This window comes from Mesoplodon bidens (genome assembly GCF_964165515.1).
Source record: "Mesoplodon bidens genome assembly, chromosome: 12".
Lineage (NCBI taxonomy): Eukaryota > Metazoa > Chordata > Mammalia > Artiodactyla > Ziphiidae > Mesoplodon > Mesoplodon bidens.
In genome coordinates, this window is record NC_138168.1 from 37,722,326 (window position 1) to 37,746,329 (window position 24,004).

At 32.2% G+C, this 24,004-nt stretch overlaps 1 protein-coding gene across 6 annotated transcripts in view; it reads left to right on the forward strand.

Annotated features, from left to right (window-relative positions):
* The window catches only part of GRIK2 (glutamate ionotropic receptor kainate type subunit 2), a 638,500-nt gene that overhangs the window by 484,915 nt on the left and 129,581 nt on the right, over positions 1-24,004 (forward strand). For all 6 annotated transcript variants that reach the window (XM_081251561.1, XM_081251565.1, XM_081251560.1 and 3 more), the window contains one exon: positions 12,831-13,054. In XM_081251561.1, coding sequence (XP_081107687.1) covers positions 12,831-13,054 — 224 coding nt within the window. The remainder of the gene's footprint in view (positions 1-12,830; positions 13,055-24,004) is intronic.

Sequence of the window (24,004 nt, forward strand, 5' to 3'; positions counted from 1 at the left end):
TGATAGATCCTGTTATATTGTTTCACACATGAGAAAATAGAAGCTTATTTTACTCTACTATGAGATATATTTATGTGAACTTTTAAACCAGTGAAGGAATACTAATTACCTTCTGAAGTCATGGACATTTAGTATTTTTATAATTTAGTCTTCGTTCCAAGTTTTTGTTTATACAGATACAGAAAGATAATCAAATTGATTATTGTTCCCTCTTAATTCTGGAAAAACTACATGGACATATAAAAAAGATAAGAATCCGTAGCTTTGAAATACAACTAGCACTTTCTTCAACATGTTATTTAATATTTGATATCAGAGGCTCCATCTGAATTGTTCAGGTTAAAATACTTATGAAAGGGGAGCTTATTTTCCATTATCCTCAAAATACAAAATATATTGACTTCTTTTCAGAAATTAAAGTTAAAATAAAACACTCCTTTAACTATTTACTCATTTCATATTTTTAAAATAATTTATTATCAAAAAAGAGCTGTGAGACTTCCCTGATGGCGCAGTGATTAAGAATCCGCCTGCCAATGCAGGGGATACAGTTCAAGCCCTGGTCCGGGAAGATCCTACATGCCGCGGAGCAACTAAGCCCATGTGCCACAACTACGGAGCCTGTGCTCTAGAGCCCGTGAGCCACAACTACTGAGCCCACGTGCCACAACTACTGAAACCCGCGCACCTAGAGCCCGTGCTCTGCAACAAGAGAAGCCACCGCAATGAGAAGCCCGCGCACCACAGGGAAGAGTAACCTTTGCTCGCCCCAACTAGAGAAGGCCCATACACAGCAATGAAAACCCAACACAGCCAAAAATACATACATACATACGTACATACATACATAAATTTATATTAAAAGAAAGAGCTGTATTTTTACTGAAGTTAATCTGTAAGTTTAGGTCAAATAAAAATTTTTATATGTATCTCAGTCTTCACATTCTTAAATTAAATGACCACAAAAATTATCTAGATTTAGCTTATTGCATATAGTTGTGTTTCATTTGATTAGTGAAGGTTTTCATGGTAGAATACATGTATATTTAAATGACATGTGTTGTTCTTTCCTACTGGAATAAAAATATATTTTCAGTGAATAAAAATTATAAAATTGAGAAATAATATAATAAACAACCATAATTCTACTAACTAGGAACAGACATTATTAATGTTTTGCTCAATTTATTTCCACTCTTGATTCTGTACTTTTTAAACATTATGTTATAGAACTTTTAAAACATGTGCAAATAGAAAAGTAAAGTTAAATTTCGTGTACCCATCACCAAGCCTTATGGATTATAAACTCATGGCCAATTTCATCTCTACTCCCACAAACTTGCTTGCCACCTGCATTATTTTGAAGCAAATCCTAAACTTCATATCATGTCATTTATAATACATGTATTTCAGTTATCACTAAAAGAGAGGAACTAAAATTTTTAAAATGGCCACACTCTCATTATCACATAGAAAAAATATGATTCCTTAATGACATCAAGTACCCAACCATCAGTATTTACTTACATTTTTCTGGTTGTCTTATAGTATTTATTTACTTATTTAGTACTTGTTTACTTGTTTAAATTGAGATCTAAAAATGCTCTTTAATTTATGATTGGTTGGTATATCTCAAGAAGCGTGTAGTCTGTAGGTTTCACCTTTATCATGTTTTTATTTAGTTGAATTCATGTTTAATATAGTGTTTCTATACTCACTGACATTGGCAGTGTCTATGCCATTTCACTGGAAACTTCACAAAATGCTGCTTAATAATGCATAGTAATTCTTTCTTGCTGTACCCTAATTTATTAACCATTCTCTTCTGAGGCATAGAAGCTACTTGCATTCCCAGATTACAGGTGATCTTGAGAGAACACCTTTGTGTATCAGCCTGTTTCTGAACTTAGAATTATTTCTTAAAAATTCGAGATGTGAAATTCTAGTACAATGGATAGATTTAGTAGGTGGTCCACTTCCATTCAATAGAAAAGTTTTTGCTTATGCTCTGTCTTAAATCCTTCCATATCTGAAATTAGACATTTGATTCTATTGCATAGGGTTTTTAACATCACACACACAAAAATCATTCTTTCTGGTTTTAGGCAAGAGGAAAGAAAAGAGAAAGAGTTAGGAAAGAAGGAAGGAAGGAAGGAAGGCAGAAAGAAGGACCAAAGTGGGGGCAGTTTGGATAAAATAATAGACAGAAAATTCTAACCTTTCTTTACAGGCTTTTTTCTTAATATTGCATCCAGTTTTGTACTATCAAACACTACTGTAATTATAGCAGTTAATATTAGAAAGGTTTTTGTTTGCTGTTTTGTAGGAATTTTCTTGTTTAATCTTTATGTTCAAACTTAATTGTGAGTTATTCAAGCATCCTTAAATATATGAGGATATATTATTTTTTTTTTGACTTGATACAGGCAGTTTTATTTTAGATTACATGGGCTTCTATTAGAAGTGTAAACCAACTGACTTATCACCATACTACCTCTTAAGCAAACCCTGGGATTTACTGTCCTGATGTCTAGTCTGATGTTGCTACACCCTACCCCGCAAAACAGTGGAGGGGGCGGGGGGATGTCTCCACAGGTCTGGTAGGCGAGAGCCTCCCTGCCCAAAACCTGGCCCTTGGGTCTGTGGTTTTGAAGGGACGATCCTATCAGCACACCTAACAAGAGGGATGAATCAAAATGCTACTTTAGAAATTGAGACGTGATTAAGTGAATGGACATTTAGGCTTTAATGACTAAAGCAGCTACTTGAGAAACCATAGCTTCCCGATGCCTGGACCCATTTTTATCCATACTTTATTTTTCCCTATTCCCATCACATCTGTAGTTACCAAAACCTGTCAACCGGTTAGAGGGGTATAAGATCAATTTAGTGGGAAACTTATAAACACCAAAACATCTGATTGCATCCTGTTACCCACAACTATTCTTCTATGAGGATATATTATTAAATTCTAATAAACAAATATGGGAATGGCCTCAATTTTTATTAACAAACATGGGGAAGTGGTCTCAGCTCAGTTATTACTCTTGGATTATTAGAAAAATCAACTATTCTAGAAGGAAATTGCTGTTCATCAGTGATATTTACAGAAAATCATAAGGCTGTTTTTACTAATCAATGGGGGATTTCTATGGGGCAGGTGATGACAGAGGTGATATAGGAATAAGCTCATGTCACAGGTTCAGAAATACTGTGGACATTGTAATTACTCTGTTTTTCTATTATTATTTATGTAAGGCTGAGTTACCATAAACATGATGTTTTTTTAAATATTTAATAGGTAGTATAGTATTTAAAAAAATTCTAAGGCACAATTAAATAGCTTTGTTGCAGTTGAATTTGAATGAAAGAATTTATAGAGATCACATTTATAGGGTAAAGGTAAGATAATAAACCTGAATGGTATTATTTCCTTTTAGTGGAAAAAACATAGAAGAGTGAAATGAGAGGTGCAATGACACAAGTTTTCTCTTCTAAGTCTGACACCTTTTGTGTAGGGTTGGAGTGTTTTGTCATGTAATGTTTCTATATTACCGTGGGATTTTCTGGAGAGGATCAACAAGATGATTAAACTGGGAGGAGCTGGGAGGGTTGGAGACATGTTTGCTGCTCCTCCAGCATACCCAGCTTGTTTCTACCCCAGAGCCTTTGTAACTTATAAATCCCTCTGCCAGGGGAACTCTGATCAGAATCTCACAGGGCTTTATCCCCGACTTGACTGAGTGTGGACTCAAATGTCAGGACCTTGGAGAGATTTCCTTTGTTCATCTTAGTAAAAATAGTGCCCTCCTTTTCTCCCTAGTTACACTCTTATCCTGTTACCTTGCTTTATCTTCCTTCGTAGCACTCTTCACGTCCTGACATTATAGCCTCTAATTGTTTCATGCCCAGTGTCTGTCTGCTTCGCTTTGTCTGTCTTCGCAGTACTATGAGCATCTAGAACAGCTCCTATTACAAAGCAGTCAATCAAGAATAAATACTTGTGGGCTTCCCTGGTGGCGCAGTGGTTGAGAGTCCGCCTGCTGATGTAGGGGACACAGGTTCGTGCCCCGGTCTGGGAAGATCCCACCTGCCGCGTAGCGGCTGGGCCCGTGAGCCGTGGCCGCTGAGCCTGCGCGTCCGGAGCCTGTGCTCTGCAACGGGAGAGGCCACAACAGTGAGAGGCCCGCATACCGCAAAAAAAAAAAAAAAAAAAAAAAAAGAATAAATACTTGTTGGATAAATTAGTGAATTCTTCGATAATAAATTGTTGAATAAATGAGTGAATGAATGGTTTCAGATAGATATCAGGGTTCTAAGTTTCCTCATACCTCAAACATTTTAGCACATATTGAATAAACAGTTAAAACCTTTATAAAACAATTAAATAGTACAGATTCAAGGAATTTCATTAGTGATGGAAACCAGAGAAAACATGTTACAAAATATTTTTCACTAGAGAATTAATTATAAAGATACCCAGATACAACACAGGCTAGCTGTTTAGATATATGTAAATATTGTTATTGCCCAAAGTTCTTTCTTACTGTATATGTTATTTTAACAGTTTATCTGTTTAACAAATACTAATATGTACTTTGTATTTGTTGTAAGTATAAGCATATAATACAGACTTTTGAATGTAGGGAATTAAGTAAATTTATAGTTTGGATTTGATCCACTCAGATATGTTTGCTTAGTAATTAAGCATATGATGTAAATGTATTTGCAAAGCAAGTTCTGGGAGAGGTATGTTATCCCTGTTCTGTTGGAAAATATACAGAAGCTCTTGTTTATGCAGATCTCTTATACAGAGATCATGTGTTCTCTCTAATATTTGAATCTAACAAATGCATTTAAGTAAGATAATGAGGCTATATAGGAAAAGTATCTAATGTTTATTTGTATTTTAGCTGGAAAAAGAAATAGAAGAGGTTGAGCTGAGGGCACCTTTTGGTTTATTTATGTGGTTTACAAGGGCTATCCACTATTCAACTCTTCTTATGCCCTCTCATATTGAAGAATGAGTCACTGTAAAGGTCACTTTAATTTTTAACCTCATCAGCATAGTTATTGTTGTTATTGTTAATCCAGTGATGAAGAATAAATAATCAGGAGCTTTAAGATGGGTTATATGCCACACGTGTTCCCTCTTGAGTTCATCCCACTTTCTTTAATACTACTACCCATGGAGCATTTATGTATTGGCCCCATTTGAACTCCAGGTTTTGCAGGATTAATGTAAATTCCAATACTGAATACCTTTTTATCTTGACCCATCAGAGTAACAATTGGGCAAGCCAGTAAAATTGTAGCCAACTGTACCTTGTACCTACTTTAACTGAAGGACTTATTAGAACTTTTCAATTATTTGTTTCCATGTTAATCTTCCCTATGCTGCTGTCACCTGAGAAATGAGACTGTCATAAACACCTTTGTATCCTGAACTTTGCCCAGGCCTTACGCATAGCTGAATATTGATAATCCTTTGTGAAGGAATGTTTGTTACTGTGAGAAATATTCTTAATAAATTAATTCTAAATTTATTCTAAACTAAGTAATGTCCAATTTTAACATAAACTAATCATAATTGGATAATTTAATTGCATTGATTATTTACAACTGTTATAATTTACCTATTATTTTAAAATAGATCCTGGAAATCCAATGTACTTAATCCATTGTCCACTGGAGAATGGTTTACTAGAGCAGAATTATAAGTTCACAGTTCCATTAAAAGGGTTCCTTGTAGATCATAGTCATCCATTCTAGTGCTAGTAGTTGTTTCTTGGTCCACTGGTTGTGTTCCCAGAGCATTTAAACTGGGAAATAAAAACAGGTTTAGTTGACAATATATAGGTGAAATAGTAGCTTAAATCAGTAACAATGAATTGTGTGAACGTCTTATAGGCTCAAGAAATAACCTGATATTTTAAATAGCATGTTGAATTGTTTCTAGTTTTCTCTTTTGAAACTTGCATATAAGTTTGTGTCAAAGAAGTGATTCAACATCTCTCACTTCTCAAGTACTTGCTTGATGAATACATAATAACATTCTGAGTAATATTGTAGGATTTTTTTCCTTGTGTTGTTTTTAATGTATGTTTAAATATAACCATAGGAACTGTAGAAAGTAATAGAATATCATTCCTATTTAGGTGATGGTCTTTAGCAGAATAAAATATTTTCACTTAATCTATAATTTTAAAAGACATTAATTATTTTAAAATTAGGAAATCTGTAATACCAAAAATCCAGAAAGAAAATGTCAGAAACACCATCATTCAATGCTTTGCTCATGAATAACAGGTATACAAAATTCCACTTTGAAGTATTAATATTCATGGTTTCCAATTGTTTTTAATAGAAATTTAGTTTTCCTGAAATTATCAATGTGAAAAAAAACACCTCAATCTCTATGAACCTATTTTTTTTCTGAAGGAGCTAAACTAACTCAATTAATGCATTAAAAAATAAATAAATCTCATAGAAATATTGTAGTGAGAGAAGAGATATTGTAACAATTTTAGTACAGGAATATTATTATTTATAAACCATCCATTGAGAGCTTACAATTAAATCAGATCTGGATGGGAATGAAACAAAACAAAACAAAATAAAAACAAACACTCCCCGCCACACACACACACACAAAAACCAATGTTTTGGAGCTGTGGCTCTTCTGAAGAATTATCAGTTGAGAAGTTTATTTTTTATTCTGTCATTAGTGGCAAGGTTGGTAGATTTAGTCAATATCATTTGAAATTATCAGCAGGCTTACTTAAGCATTAATAAAATGACAGCTGCTGTAGCAGCAGCTGAATCTACTGCTGTTTGTGTTTAATGCTTTCTTAATTGTCCCTATTCAGGTCCTACAAGTGTGAAAGAACTCTCCTTATTTAATTAATAACTCAACTGACTGTTACTTTCCATTGTGTACTATGTGTTTACTACTTGGTTTAGTGAAAAGCAACTATAAGGCATATTTTTCAAATATAAGCTTATGTTTTATGTGTGTTCTGTGTGTGCTGGAAGTCAGTAGAAGATTCTAAGCAAGAAGTGATAATCTGGTATGTGCTTTAAAAGACCTTTCTGGTCTTTGGATGAAAAACAGACACTAACTGGTCAAGAATGAAATCAGGGGATCAATTAAGAGGTCACTGCAAGAGTCCAGACAGTATGACTGGAAGGATAGTGGTGGAGCGGGTACGCCATGTGTACAGAAGGTGAACTGTGTTTCCCTGAAAGTGCCCACAGAGGTAAAGCATTTGTTCACATCACACATTGTGAAGAATTTGGGAAAGTGTGCTGTCACTTATAAGTGATATTAAAATTAATATACATAATTAACTAGCTTAAATTTCTTAACTAAAGCAATTAAAATATTCCAATTTATTCATATGCACTTACTACTTTAATTATTTTACCCATTTACTAAGCATTTCACAACATTATGGAAAAGAAAACAATGTTTAGAACTGGTTTTCCATTGTTAAATTGCAAGACCTTTCACAAGTATGCATAAGATGTTTCACTGACCAGATCACATATTATAACAGCATTATGTTCTTTGATTCTTAGGACTTCATTTCGAAGGTTTTCTCAACACGATCAAATTTGCAGTCATTGTGCCATTCATAAAGATATGCTTTGTTATCTAATTTTTGTATTGGGGAATTAGAGCTTAGACCAATAAATTTTACCATTCTTCTTTAATCTTTAAAGAGACTTTAATCAAAGGGCCGCTATTAGCTATATAACTCCATAAAAAGAATTATTCTGTTCTCCCTAGATGGTTAGTTCACTAGAAATTATATTAATGTACAAATAAATCTCATTTCTAGAGCAAGATCAGAAAAAAGTTTAATTTTAAAGTTCTCTGAGTGATTTCCTTTTAATTTTCTTTGAACATTTTAGTAAGTTAAATTGAAACTGTATTCAGCAAACATTTACTAAGCAATTCCTTGGTGTCAAATTTTGTCCAATACCCTAGAGATGTTAGATTGATTATGATCATAGGGCTAAATAAGAAAATTTGGAAGAGTTTCACATAGAATGATAGGATAGGAAATTAATGCTTATTAAATTAATAAGATAGCTACTGCCTAGGCATATCTGTGAAATTTCCAGGGAGGAATACTTTACCATTTTCGCAGTTCAGTGATATGTGCTTTGATTGAAGAGAATGCCTGCAGGCTTCAAAGTGCTTATACTCTCATAATACAGTTGCAACAATGTGTGCATTCAAATCTCTTATATCCTATTAGGTGACTTACATGTGAAAAACTCAGAAAAAACACAACATAAAGTATTGTTACATGTTAAATTATATGGTTAAGTTTATAAGTGCATAAAAATTTACTTAGGAGAAATCAATGTGTACAGAATGTTCAGGGAAGGCTACATTGGAGAAAAAGAATTGGAGATGTGTCTTATAGATTTATAAGATGTGTCTTCCAGATGTGTCTTATAGTGGAGAAAAGGGGAGATCATTTGGGGGCAGGGGAATATGATGCATTTGAATGATTGTACAGAAAAATGGTAGGAAATGAATATGGTTAAGTCATCTTTGGGATTGTACTTTCCTTAAACTCTCATGATTCTGTTTTTTTCATCTGTAAAAAAGGAAATCACAGTACAAATTTGAGCTGTTGTGAGAATTAACAGAAGTATTATAGGCAAAGAATACAACACAGTCTTGGCCCACAGTAGACCCATTTGATGCTAGCTACTGCTAAGATATTCTTTTTTTCCTCCTACTAATTCAGACTTCTGTCATCTCAGACTCTTTCTTCAAGATGTAATGCAAGTATAATTGTTTGGAATGGTCTTCTCTGACCCAGTCCGGTGGTAGAAGTGAGCTCTCCCTTTTCTTTGTATCAGTACTATTCATGTGACACATAACAATTTACTTATTTTTCTTTTGATGAAATCGTTTCTTTTTTAAATCAATTTTGACTACTGGCTCTTTCTAATGCAGGAATACTTTATTCTTTAAAATAAAAAATCAGTGACTAAATCTATTTTCAAAGAATAGATTTAAAAGTTCTGGGATTATTCCATTTTGCCATCAAGGTCTTTTCTCCAAATGCTCTGTCTTTAATAACATGATATTTGATGGTAAATACCACATCTCTCACTATAAACCTCTTTAATATAATAATATCTTGATTAGATTCCAAAATAATTATTAATGGATTTGTAATGAAGTTAGATCTTATTCACAGATAATGCTATAATGTATAAATAAGTGCTCATCTTTATTGCTGCAAGATAGTCCTGATATCTCATTTTGTAAATGGATTTAAAAAAGGTACTTGGTATGCAATTAGATACTGCTTATTTTTGACAATTGATATTTGATAAATTTTGTGTGTTTTACTGTCAATAGTTAACAACCTAGTTCTAATTAATTAATCAATCAACATATAACACATTGAATTTTACTAACGAGGATGTGGTTAAAACAACCTGCTCTTATTTAAAAATAATTAATAGGTTTTTAAGAGCAGTTTTAGGTTTATAATAAAATTGTGCAGAAAATAGAGTTTCCATATATCTTCTTCTATTCTACCCCCTTTCCCTACAATTTATCTTATTATTAACAGATTCCATTAGTGTAGTACATTTGTTACAAATGATGAACATTTATTGATACATTATTATTAGCTAAAGTCCATAGTTTTCATTAGGGTTCATTCTTTGTGTTTTCCAGTTTTATGGATTTTGACAAATGCATAGTGTCATGTATCCATCATTACAGTGTCAGGCAAGATAGCTTCACTGCCTGAAAAATGTTCTGTGCTCTACCTAGTCATCACTTTCCGCCTCCCCTGAGCACTGGGAAACCACTGATCTTTTTACTGTCTTTACAGTTTTGCCTTTTCCAGAATGCCATATATATGAAATTATATAGTATGTAGTCTTTTTTTTTAAATTTATTTATTTATGGCTGTGTTGGGTCTTTGTTTCTGCGCGAGGGCTTTCTCTAGTTGTGGCAAGTGGTGGCCACTCCTCATCGCGGTGCGCGGGCCTCTCACTATCGCGGCCTCTCTTGTTGCGGAGCACATGCTCCAGACGCGCAGGCTCAGTAATTGTGGCTCACGGGGCTCGCTGCTCAGCGGCATGTGGGATCTTCCCAGACCAGGGCTCGAACACGTGTCCCCTGCATTGGCAGGCACATTCCCAACCACTGCACCACCAGGGAAGCCCAGTATGTAGTCTTTTTATACACGTCGTTCACTTAGCAATTTGCATTTAGGGTTCTTCTATGTCTTTTTATATCTTGATAGCTCAGTTCTTTATGTTGCTGAATATTATTCCTTTATACACATGCACCAGTCTGTACATTTTTTTATTAAATGGTTAAAAGTGTGGGTTTATATCTTCTGTTTCAAATTATTAATTTCTTTTATAATTGAAAGAATACTATATATTTTTTGTTTTTTCCCTTTAATAATTAGAATATAACATTTTTAGGCAATGCTAAGTAAATTTTGATGTATGTCTAGTCAATCCTATTAATATATACCTGTAGAACAACATTTTTTGGAATAATATAGTAGTTTTGTTTTAATATATGTTACTTAAATTGTTTCCTCAATTTTGCTGATATATATTATGAATTGAAAAGTATTTTACCAGTTTAAAGCATACTCACTGACACGTTTTATATGTGGTGAAATTTTGCTTCCCATGTGCCTAGGAGGAGGGTGGGTTGCAAAGTTAAGTGGCATATGATAAACTATGCTGAATTCAACCACCAAAACAGGAGCAAACCACCACCCTCTTTTTTCCTTTTTTTTTTTTTAACCTGGAATCCTTGTTTCTTATATTATCGCTTTCCTTCCCTAACAAACTTGTTTACTTTTTCAAACCATCTCCCCTTTGTTGAAAATGCTCTATTTGCATGAACTCTGCACCTGACCATTTAAATTCTGAGACTATAATCTATCAATTCCTGCCCTTGCTTCTATATATTTCCCTTTCCATCTCTACATTCATTCTACATGAATGAATGAATGAATGAATGATGTCTCCATGATTCCACTTACGGTTTCTGAGATGCATGACATGGTTAGTTCTAGGTATAGATTCCAAAAGCTTAGGTTTATGTCCTTGGTTCCAATGCTCAATTAGTTCTATGACAATGAACAAGTTTTTAACTCCTGTGGTTTCAGTTTCCTTATCTAAAAATGGGAATAACAGTAGTATTGCATAAGAATTAAATGTAACAATTCAAGTAACCTTCTTAGCACAATGCCTGTTGCATAGCAAATGATCAAGTAGTATGAACAATTATTATTGTTAAATTGACATTCCTTGACTTATGAATGTGAAATATGATTGTATTCTTGCCAGGACCCTGAAGATTTGTTTTTCCTTGCTGGTTGTTAGGAAATATCTTTCCCTCTCCATTGCTACTCTCAAAGATATTCTATCCAAGCATCTCCCACCACCACCCACCCGCAATGCACAAGTGCACACAAACACATACTCAGAATAATATTGTCAACAAACAGCCTCTCAGAGAAGGTTCTTCCTTAAGTCCTCCAACAATCCCTAAGACAAGGAAACAGTAGAGGACCAATTTCATTCTTTTTTTAAAAAAAATTAATTTATTTTATTTATTTATTTTTGGCTGCATCGGGTCTTCGTTGCTGTGCACGGGCTTTCTCTAGTTGCGGAGAGAGGGGGCTACTCTTAGCTGTGGTGCGTGGACTTCTTATTGCGGTGGCTTCTCTTGTTGCAGAGCACGGGCTCTAGGTGTGTGGGCTTCAGTAGTTGTGGAATGTGGGCTCAGTAGTTGTGGCGCACGGGCTCAGTTGCTCCACGGCATGTGGCATCTTCCTGGACCAGGGCTCGAACCCGTGTCCACTGCATTGGCAGGCGGATTCTTAAACACTGTGCCAACAGGGAAGCCCAAGGACCAATTTCATTCTGTTGTACATCTTTCTGTAGTTCTTTAACATGGGCATTTCCATATATTCTCTGAAAGCTCCATGTGGTTATAAAAATAAAAGAAATACAGATTCCCATCATAGGTTGGAATAGATGCCTTTGTTACTTCAAAATATTGTAATTATTTATTTCAATATGTTAGAGCTTAAGTTGATCCCTGACACATGGTTAAAACATGGCGAGTGAAAAGCATTAGTAATTTAACATATTTAAGCTACCTGGAAAATTAGCAACTTTGTGACAATTGAACAACTCATTTCCTAATGCGATTTAGGCAAGGCTGAAAGGATTTTCTTTAAATAATATAAAACAAATTAGAGAGATAGTAACAAAATTCGGGGGCCATAAACAAAATCTCATTAAAAGAGGATTTTCACAATGTTAACTATTTAAAGAATAAAACATTTTAACTGTGCTCCATAGTTTTAAAACCAGAAAAATAAATGTTTCTCGATTATCAGCTAAATAATTGGAGGTAATTATTATTATATACAATTTGACCAAAGTATTTATAAAATCATAATTGATATTGTTTTTAAAGTTTAAATTAAAAGTATTATGAGCAGGTTTAGTAACATAATAATCCAGGTACTAAATGTACAATGGTTTCTTGAGTGTTTTTCATCCTATATAGTTTTTGCTTTCTATATCTACTTGCAATAACTGCTGATTTGTTAATCTAGAAACTCATAGAAATGAGTAGCAGAGTAAATCAGATGCTTCACTTCAGAGTTAAGAACGCTTTCAGTGTTAACATGACTGTTGCTGAGACAATTCTTGAGTGTAAAGTCTTTGTTTTATTTAATATGGTTACTACTTTGTTGTGACTTAGAACACTTTTTTTTCCTTTTTTGTGTTTCTCTCTACAGAAAGCTGACCTTGCAGTTGCTCCACTGGCTATTACCTACGTTCGAGAGAAGGTCATCGACTTTTCCAAGCCCTTTATGACACTTGGAATAAGTATTTTGTACCGCAAGCCCAATGGTACAAACCCAGGCGTCTTCTCCTTCCTGAATCCTCTCTCCCCTGATATCTGGATGTATATTCTGCTGGCTTACTTGGGTGTCAGTTGTGTGCTCTTTGTCATAGCCAGGTAACATGCTCACTTTTGTGATTTTTTTGGCAATTGTTACCTCCTTTTTCTAACTAATAATTGTCAAAAGTCACAATCAATGTTACTTTTCTTTTTCTTTATTTCCCATGGGGTGCTGGAGAATAATGAACTTTTAAGAGTCATATAACTTATTAAAATGTACTCTGATGCCTTTTTGGGCAGAAAGCATGCTGGCTGTGTCAGTAAGCTATAAGTATGGTAGAGTTTACTCTTCTGAATAAGAAGCTAGAAACAGTTCAATTCACAGTGATATAAAAATTATTTCCTCGTTTTGAAAATTCATCCATGTCTTTCTATCTGAGAACATAACATTAACTGGTGTGCCATTTTTTAGGGTCTTTGAATTTTAGAATATTACTGTTGAATTTTGTCAGTGATTAAATGAATGGATTTGAAAATGATTCTATTTCAGCATCTTATTCAACGATGTGAAATGAAGTTTAATATCTTCATTTATGGGCAAATTACAAATATTCTATTAAATAATAATATAGGATATCCTATATTAAGTAATAAATAATATTACATATTCTTAGTAAAGTAATATGTACTATAAAAATCCATTCTTTACAGATTATCTCAGAATATTTTCTTCACTTCTCAACATTATTATAATCTTGTATAAGTACTGTCAAATTAAAAAACACACTAAAACTCAGATTAAAAGAAATTTTCTTGAGTAGAGTCCATTTAAATTCTAAACTGAACCTCCAAAACCAAATGATTTTGTATAAGTAAAATCCACTCTGACCTGTTATTGAACTCTTGCTACCGTGAAAGAAGTTCATGATGTGCGAATGACAGGAAAATGTCTAAATTTCAATTGTAGAACTTAATTACCTTTCTAACCAAAATGACATCATGATTGTTTGTTATCAGTTCAAAATAAATGTAGCATTTTTATTTTATCTGTGAAAAAAGATTATGTCTTATGCCATATAGAGATCACGGATGAACATATTAACATCACTACTGATGTCAAAATAAGTATGGCATTTCCTTTATGTATATTCTTTGTCCTAATGATTACAAAGAAAAGAAAGACAAATTACATTAAAAAATTCTCAGATATTTGTTTTATTTTCACTGAAATTCAGAAAACAGAGTTCTAAAATAATACCACTTCAACAACAAAATTTATATTTATTATCAGATATTATGCTATATTGAATTTTAAGAAGTTATGTAATATCTACTTAGAATTAAAATAAATTTTATCTCAAAATTAAAATATAGTAAATGATTTAAATATAATTAAAATTTTTAATTGACATTACTTTTGTTTCAGTCACCAGCTAATATTGTCCCAATTATTATTGTTACAATTAATCTTCTATGTCTTTTTAGCTACCAAGCCACACCTTCAATTTGTTTTCTGTTTCCACTTTAATTATTCCATCAATCATTCACTCAATTAGTCAAATATTTCTTGAACCTGTAGTGAACACTGGATAATTAGGATTCCATGAAGTATTATACATTAATTTATATCCCTCATCTATTCATTAATTTATTCAGCAAGTATCTACTGATTACCTATAATGTTCTGAGAATTGTACCAGATGCTTAAATCCAAGAACAAACATGGCTTGATATATTTTTTCATTAAAAACCTCATAACCAATGTGTTTATCTGACAGTAAATATGTATTGGCCTTGAATGAAAGTCATGAAAATGTTTTATAGTTATCCAATGTTTTTTAATGAATTACATGTATTTTAAATATATTTATCTAAAAATGACTTGTAACATATATTTCACTGAAGAGAAATATACAACTATAAAGGAAAGAAGACATTAGGCAGATTGTTAGTTATTAGAATACTAGATTTGAGGCTTATTGAATATCTGCTGTATCATAGTATTAACAATATTAAATTTATGATAAATTTGTAAGTGATAATTATTAATAGGTTATATGTTTTTAAAATTAAAAGTAAATAATGATTGTTACCATTTTAATATTTCCCCTAACCTTCATTTTATAAGAAAAAAGATTATCTAAGAAATACTTGAAAATGCTCTAAATTTATTTTACCAAGTGTTAAAAGAAAGAAATACATTGTCTTGTCTTGGTATGGTTTTATAATCCATGATCTCTTGCAAACAGTTGCATTGTTGTTTATAGCATAATGACATAATCAGCATGCTTATCTGAATTAGCTGAGAACTCTTCTTTAAGAGTAAAGATGAACCTGAGGTACTGCATTCTAGATATAGAATGGCCTTATCCTAGGTATTCTAAGAATAGCTCTTGGCTGACAGAGGATTAGGAAGAAATCTTGTCCATGACGGGCTTGTGCTTAATCATATATGCCCCTAAATCTTTTCCCCCTCTTTCTATTCTTTTCTTCCTTTGATCTAGGTATATTAGTATAGGGATGGCAATTAGTCATATAAAAAGCCATATAAAAAGCCCTTTACACTAATGAGAGATATTTTTCACCTTGCTTCAAATATTTCCTTTGTTAAAAAAATAGATAATATTGATATAATAGATCCTATTTATAAAATAAGTCAATTTAAATGACTATAATATTAAAGAATTTAAAATTTTCTTTTAGCCATAGGTGTCACCAAGACAACCAGAGCTGTTCTGAAATTTTGCATGTAAATTTTGGTCTAAGGTCCTTAGTAGTTTGATGTACAAAGATGAATAACTGAAGGTCGAACTTAAAGGAATAATGGTATACACATTTACCTCCAACAGGATTGATGTAACCTTAATAATTATTCACTAAGCATATAAGAACTTTGCATATTTTATTTTAAGATTGGTATTTAAAAATTAAATACAAATAAACTCTGGAGAAGAAAAATAATACTATACCAAATTTGGTAGTAATAAATTATTACAGAGATTTCTTAGATTACTTAAATGAACAAATGATTATGCCAAATATAGGAGAAAGAGTAAAAGAAGACAACAAATTTTGACCAACCTGGCTTTCTTAGCAATAGCAAATCAAGGATACTCAATATGTTATATACATAAGATTAGTTTTTCTAAGTTAAAAAGAATATAGGAATTTCTGGTATGATTTTGCATTGAATTACTTTGCCTGGTTTTTAAGATATTAGAATATCATCTATTATATTATTGGATTAGGTTTCAGGGGAGCAAGGGACAGTCTCCCTAGAATCTGCTCAAAGGTTTATTATTACAGCGACTGCCAGGCCCGTCTTGACATACATTTTGGCTCTAACATGGTCTGCGGTCACAAGATGACAAGGCTATTGCCTTACTGAGAGTCCTTATACTTGCAAAAATATTCTGTATTTCTCTTGGAGCTCAGAGGTAAAGATCTTCTAAACATAGTGTTTTTGATGGTTTAACCGAGTTTAGAAAACCATGTCGACAGTGCTTGCATTAACAGCTTTGATCTCGGCTCCTGACTAGTGTGCAGTAGCTTTTATATTCCTGTCACAATGATGGGTGACATTTAATGTATGGTGAAGGGCAACAATGAATTATTATGCACTTGGAAATGGATTACTCTTTTGGTGGGATGTTCAATGTTAAACTAATCTGCTGTCAAAAAGACTGTTGAAACATTTAAATGAAATGCCAATTTTGTTGCATGCCTTTGCCACCAACTTTCCCACCTCTTACTAGAAAAGCATTTCAGTTTTACATAACATAATTTTAGATGTATTTTACTTTTATGTTTTATTTTTTTTTAACTGTAGTATATTGCAGGGAAGCCTATCTATTATTCCTCTTCCCATTTAGAAATTTTCCTAGAATTTAATGGAAATTTGGTTTGAAATAGTACTCTTATGCTAGTACGCCTTTCACACCTACGGAAGTGATTATTATAATTGTTTATACTAAGAAATTCCTCAATTATGGACCTAAAAGTCAACATTGAATAAAACTAAATGCACTTTCAAATTACGTTTCCATAGGAATTGAGGCTACTTCTATATTAACAGATTTTTTTTACAATTGTTATTTTGTAAACCCATTATAAAATAATTTACCTCTTTATTTTTAATGGTTCCAACAATATTCATGGTTGAAAGTATAAATGGAGTCACTAACCCCCCATAAATTCTTAGTTTTTGTAATTGGTAGAACCAAACCAATTGAAACTAAGTTGAGTCAGTGACTTATTTTCAACTATGGTAAATATGGTATCTAGACAATTGAGACAGTAGAAATTTGGACTGAAATTATCTGTATAGGAGAAAGAAGATAATCTCAGTCATCATAAGAGAAAATAAACATATTCCACTTCTCAATTTTATAATTATGCTAGACATTTACAAGAATAAAAGATTTGACAAAAACTGAGTAAGACAAAGACAATTTAAAGTTAAAGTGATTTTTTGGTAATCTGTAATCAAATGCTTCTTGACATTTTATTTTAAAGATAATTATGATTGAGTATCTTTTAAAAGTCTCTGCATCTCTTTCCAAATTATTTTTCCACATAAAAATGTTTTTGATTATTAGGACAAAATTAAGTATACATGTAAGAACAGAAGTTTGATGGCCCATTTTTATTTTTTTATCCTATGGATAAATTTTTTGCCTCTGTGCCTTTACTTGCTTCCATCACTGAATTGAATTCAAAGACTCCTAGAAGCAAGATAGCTTCCTCTGTCCAGTCATTGCAAATGTGTCCATTCAATAAATATCTTGGCCAATGAGCTTCTGAGAACTATGGTCACCCTATGATGATTTGTTTCAATTTAGAAGTTCCACAATGCTTAGCTCAGTAAATCACAGAAATTAATTTTAATAAATTACAGTATATAGAGTCACATTAAGAAACTTGAGAATGCTAAAAATTGAAGTTCAATTTTATTAAATTATTATATTTGCTACCAAAAAATGGCACACCTCTGTTCTTAATGAATCCTTTATGGAACATGTAGTTATATTTTACACACACACACACACATACACACTCATACATGTACACTTCCTGATGAGAAGCAGTACATTGTAAGAAGTTTTTTCTTTGAAAGATTTGGAAAAGGAGTGTGTTGGCTCTTTGGCAGTTGCTACCATGTCTCTTGTACATTTCTCATTAGCTGATTCAGATTGGAAAGCTAACAGGACAAGAACAATATTGTGAATGGCTTGTTTCTCTTTTTATTTTTTCTTTGCTTACTTTTCCTTTTATTTATTTTTTTGATCATTAGAAAGAAATTCTTTGAGGTGACTCTTAAAAAAGAACCAACAAGATAAAAAGAACCCAGAATTTCACGAAGTGATGCACTTACTCTTCAATATTTTGCAATTTCTCGGTAGCTACTTCTCCCATAACTGCAGAGGACTGTGAATTGTTTGTAAGAAACTATCTTCCCAGCTTGTTTTGTCTGTGTTAATTATCAAAACAAAATTGCACTTCTCTCTTTCCAGTTGTCCCCTTGGACTTTTGGGGGTTTTCTCAGCCACTTAAGAAAGGTCTTCACAATCTAAACTATCCCAGGAAAGTCAGTGTCTTTTAAAAATAATTTAGCAATGTTCTTTATAAAATATTTTAATCTAGAGTGTCTAGTCAAGAGATGCCAAAGCTTTTACATACACCTGGAAACAGTGGAGTCTGTGCAGGAAGCCAGTGAAACAAAGATAATGAGTAAAGAAAGAAATATTCTCTAGGAGTCTCTTTTTTTCTTTCTATATATGTTTGTACAATGATTGAGAGTACTATGCTTAAAAAGGTAGTTGTCTTAAGAAATATAGAGGAAATAGATCATTTTTTTTCCTTTAATCATAAGCATGGTGCCTAAATTAGTAACATTTTTACTTGGATAAATCTGTCCCTTTGCTGTCAATTCTTTAGTGTAAGAGTTCTTTCCGATTGATGTTTTCCTATGTAGTTTTGTAGTGGGCTGGTGGGTCATGTGAAGGAAATGACTGAGAGAGAAAAGGAAGAAAACTAATATATACTGCATGTCAACAATAGCCACGTTAATTTGAAAACCATGAAGAGATTAATTTATTAGCTTTTTTCAGTAACTATTTTTATGGTTTAAGGAATGAATAGGTATACATCACCCCTGTTCCCATACCTCTCACAAATGAGATTAGAGATGTTTACCCTTTGTTTAATGCTATTATTGTTACACTTCTAAAATTCTAATTTATTTTAGGGAGGAAGTTTGTTTTTAAGAAAAGAAAACAGATTTATAAGAAAACAGACTTAGAGAAGGAACTTCTATCATTTGGTTCTTTTTGACTATCACATTAAATTCATCTTCCACCTTTTCTGAGATTTCAGAAAAAAAAAAGACATTGGCTACTTTTTAAAAATACTTAAAAGAATGCTATAGTTAATATTTGCACTACGTGTTAGTGGTATATTGCTTTATAATAACAGGTGATTGCTTAAAAGTATCACCCTAATTAGCTACGCTTAAGAAATGTGTCTTTCTCTTTAGAACTGCAAATAAGAAAGCTTAAAAAATATTTCCATCCACTTGGGCGTCTAAGCAGGAGACACAAGCCATACATGTGCAGATTTACCTTATAAACTTACTCTCTAGAAATGCTAACTTTCTTCCCCTGAAAATTACTAGCTGTATATAGTAAAAGAATTGAACCACATTGTGAGATTTTCTGGAAACTAAAGATGCTATTGATATTGTTTTGATTTTTTAAACTAACTTATGGGTGTAGGAGAAATATCAATATTAAATGAAAATGTATGGATGTAATTTTTAGTGGTAATTTATGACTATTTCTTCATGCTATGTAACATAATGCACTCTATCCAAATAATTAATGAGTAGGAGATATAGTGTCATCAACCAGTGTAACTTCATCCATTACAGCATGCTACAACACCTTAATTGCTATAATTTTTTACATTCCATTACATAATTACATCATTCAAGTTAAATTGTTTTCATATCAATCCTGTTGGGTATATATACGTACATATTTTTTAAGACAAAATACCATTGCTCTCTAAATAGCAATAGAAATTTCAATATGATATTTGGATGGAAAGAGCTTGAAAGCAACTATTTTATATATAAATAGGATTAGTAAAACAAATGACAATACAAAGTATTCTGTTGGTTTTCAACACCTATAGTTTTAAATATTTTTACTTAACCATGCATACTAAGGGACACCGTAAAAATGTTATGTTATCTCTGTTAGAAATAAGTTGATTTTATACCTAGTTTTGAAATTTTGTTTGGAAGCCCAGAAACTAACCCGACAACTTTTATGACAAAAAAAAAAAAAAACCTTATTAATACACATCTGCATTTTAAAACTATGATAATTCTTTCTATTTTATCTAATGTACCTTGAATTGAAAGAGAATTTTAGTTTCAATACTTTATAACAAATATAAAAGGTCATTACCACTCCCCTTCCACCCCCAGCCTGGATATAACTTAGTTTCCTGCTATTCTTTACAAGAGATGTTTAACCCTAAATTAATTACTGTAAAACATTACCCATGGTCACGTGCCCTGTCTGACTACTCCTGAGATGACAAAATGAGGTGAATGACTTTAAAATAGATTTCTCCATTAAATTAATGGACTTGATATTTGAAGCAAAGGTGAAATTGTAGGTTTTGAATGTTACTGGCATGATAAAATTTATAAACAGAATAGGGCTACAACTGTCATCTAAGTTGGTTCAGAATATGCACCTGAATATTATTTTAACATAATAAAATTAGGTAAGTGTTTCCCTGCTTCCCTTACTATTACTGGTACTGAAAATGGGGGTGCTGGGAGGTGTGTTAAATATAAGTTTAGCAATTCACTAGACTGACTGAAGATATGTTTTGGAAACTGATTACTAAGGTGATTTTACCAAAAAAAATTGAAAATAGTGAAAATTTTGCTTGTGGAAGGAGATGCAAAAGCAAGTTACATTCAGGGAAACGTATGTTGATTTCAAAATTTTCATATTACTACAGTTTTCAATTAGGGCTTCAAAATTTTTTAATTAGGAAGATATTTTTATAATATAATTTATAATATGCTTTTATATTTTATAAACATTATTTTATAATGTTTTAAGTCTTCCTTCTGCCAAAAATTTAAAATATTTATGTTGATATTTATTAATTCAGATATTTGAGCTGCAAACAAAAATAGTGAATCTTTCCAAACATACTTCAGTTGTTTTAGATACTAAACTGCATATATGGTGCATACACTTAATTTTAAAATATTTTATTGATATAGTTGGTACAATAGAATATAATTTCAAAAGATATTTACCTGAAGAAAAGAAAGCCCACAAGTCATTAACCCTTGTGAAACTTTATTAAAGTTAAAAATTCAATGAGGAAAAAAAGCCTTATGAGCGTTGCATGTTTATGGTAGCTTATTTGCTATTTTTGTATAATCCAGATATTTGCATATTAGCTAAATCAATTTAAATGTCCAAATGATGCTTAGAAAATCAAATGCTACCTTTTCAATGCTAGCTTCAAGTTCTTGTTAATTCTTGTTGATAACCTCATTTACTGACTGAGTGTCCATTTTTTTAAAAAGCATAGTCTGTTTCATTTTCCAGTATTAGAAACCACCTGACCACCTGACTGATCTGAGAACAGTCTTCCTTGAGCCTTTTAATACTGGACTTACTGCTTTTAAAATCCTTAGCAAGTGTGTTGCAAGCTAAACACTTGCTCCTGATCTGTAAGTCTAAGAGAGAATTCTTTCAACTGTAAATTATGCTCATATTGATTTTAAAATAACTACTTTTTATTATTTGTTACTTCACTTGCAAACAAATAGCTATATTGGTAAGAAATTATTGATAGGACAAACTTACACTTTCTGATACAATGTTGATATGTTGGACATTTTCCTTTTTATTCTCAATTTAAAGCCACTCTTAATTTAATTTGATTGGACAATTGAGTGTTTTTTAAAAAATGGTATTAGCAACTATTTAATGAGACTGCAGAAAAGCCATCGTATAGTATAAAAAATAGATTCCAGCTTTAAGTGTAGAAATGTATATTTTTTATTTTACATTTGTAAAATTAAGTCTGGATTTTATGGCACCCAAAATAATGCCTTTCCTTCAGAAATCTTAAAATAACCCAGAGAAGATTATAATAAGGACTTTTTTATTCCATTCAATAAAAACAATCTGAGCTAGTTTAAAACTTAAATAAATTGTAGTATACCATTAAGACTTAATTTTATTAATATTTCTTAGGATAAAAGTAGGTCACAAGAATCTGAAATCAGCCTATTGCTGAAGTTAATTTCCTACGTCAAATATAAATTTTAATGGGAATCAGTAGGAAGACCTACATTTTGAAGATATTGTTTCTAGTTAACCATTTGTAGCTGATAGTGATGTTTAGTTTTTCTTAAGATTCTATTTTTAAATAAAAATTGATCACAATTTAAATTTGTCATGAATAAATTATAAATCACTGGAACTGATCATTGTTACCATCTCATTAAGCCCTCCCAATCCATTTAGATCTACTAAATAATATGTTCAATAGCATATTATTGTAGCATTCATATACAGATAATCCTTGTGCTTCACTCTATGCAAATCTGGTGACTTTCTGGTATTAAATCTACCAATTAGACAGTGCCACGGTTAATTAGTGAACAATGTAAGGCATAAATTTTAACATGAATGATGTGTATTGTTCAGTGGTGTGATAGTAATTGTTTGATAACTGACTATGACAATGAGAGAGGCTTTTGATTTGTGGTAATTGCCAATTTTCATGGTATTAAATACTACCACTATGGCTAATATCAAGCTACCAATGGAGTCTCACTGAGCATGGAGTTGGGAAATAGGTGTAAAATTGGCTCTCACAAGCCATTGTGAGTTGGCTCCAGCATACTGCTAGTATATACCATGTTCAAATGATGCGAAAAGTATAGGTCATAAAAGTGAATAGCAGGTTGTCCAGGTGGAATGTGCTTATACAGATATGCAAGGTGCATCAGAAAGATATACGGACGATAACAGCAAGGTTATAAAGCTGTAAAAGCAAAAGGGTTGGGTTTTTATTAATATAATTAGAACCTTTGCAGTAATTCTAAACTTAAAGTCAATACCAATTTATCCTTTCACTGATGAAAATAATTTGATATCTAAACAATTTGCATAATTTCTTGAAGTCAACTGCATATTAAAATAACTAAAAAGAGGAATACACTGAGGAAAACATTAGCTGTATGACAATCTCATGGAATGTTATTGTGAATGCTGATGTTTTCTGAATTATTGTGATTTTATCATCATATTAGGAAACTTTAACTCTTTACATGGAAAATGTTTAATCATGAAATGGTCTTCCTTATAATTTTTAATCAAAAATTCTAAAAGGATAAATTTTCTAAGATTATTCAGTAACAGTATTATAAACATCAATAATGTCTTCTGAAAGTTTAGTAATAGGTTCAAACCTGTGTTAATAGGAATAGTTTCACATGTGGTTAATAGGAAATCTGATGAAACAGTTATGAAAATAAATAGGGGGATTGTTCTAATGGAGCCTTAAGCAGGGCAAGATTGAAACAGCTGCTGAAGGTGGTATCAAGGAACTTGGTACCTTCTATCTCTGTGCTACACTATTTTTAGACTGAAGCTTTCATCCTCATGATTGCAAGATGGTTATGGCAACATCAGGCATCATATTTGTGTCCCAGGCAGGAAAACAGTAGGGAAAAAAAGGCAAAAGACAAAAGACATTGCCTTTTAATTCAGAAAGGAAATGATTCCTCTGTCTACATTTTATTGGCTAGAATTATTTTAGTTGGATATTCCTTCCTGCAAAAGAACCTGCATATGTGAATTTCTTTTATCTGGGTATACTGCCACCTCGGTTCTTTTGTAAGTAAGAAAGATGTTATTGGCTATGTAATTGACTGTGTCTGCCACAGGGATTATTAAATTGCGAAGCATCATTTGGTCACACATGAAATTCTCTCAAATTTCTTATTTCAAGTTT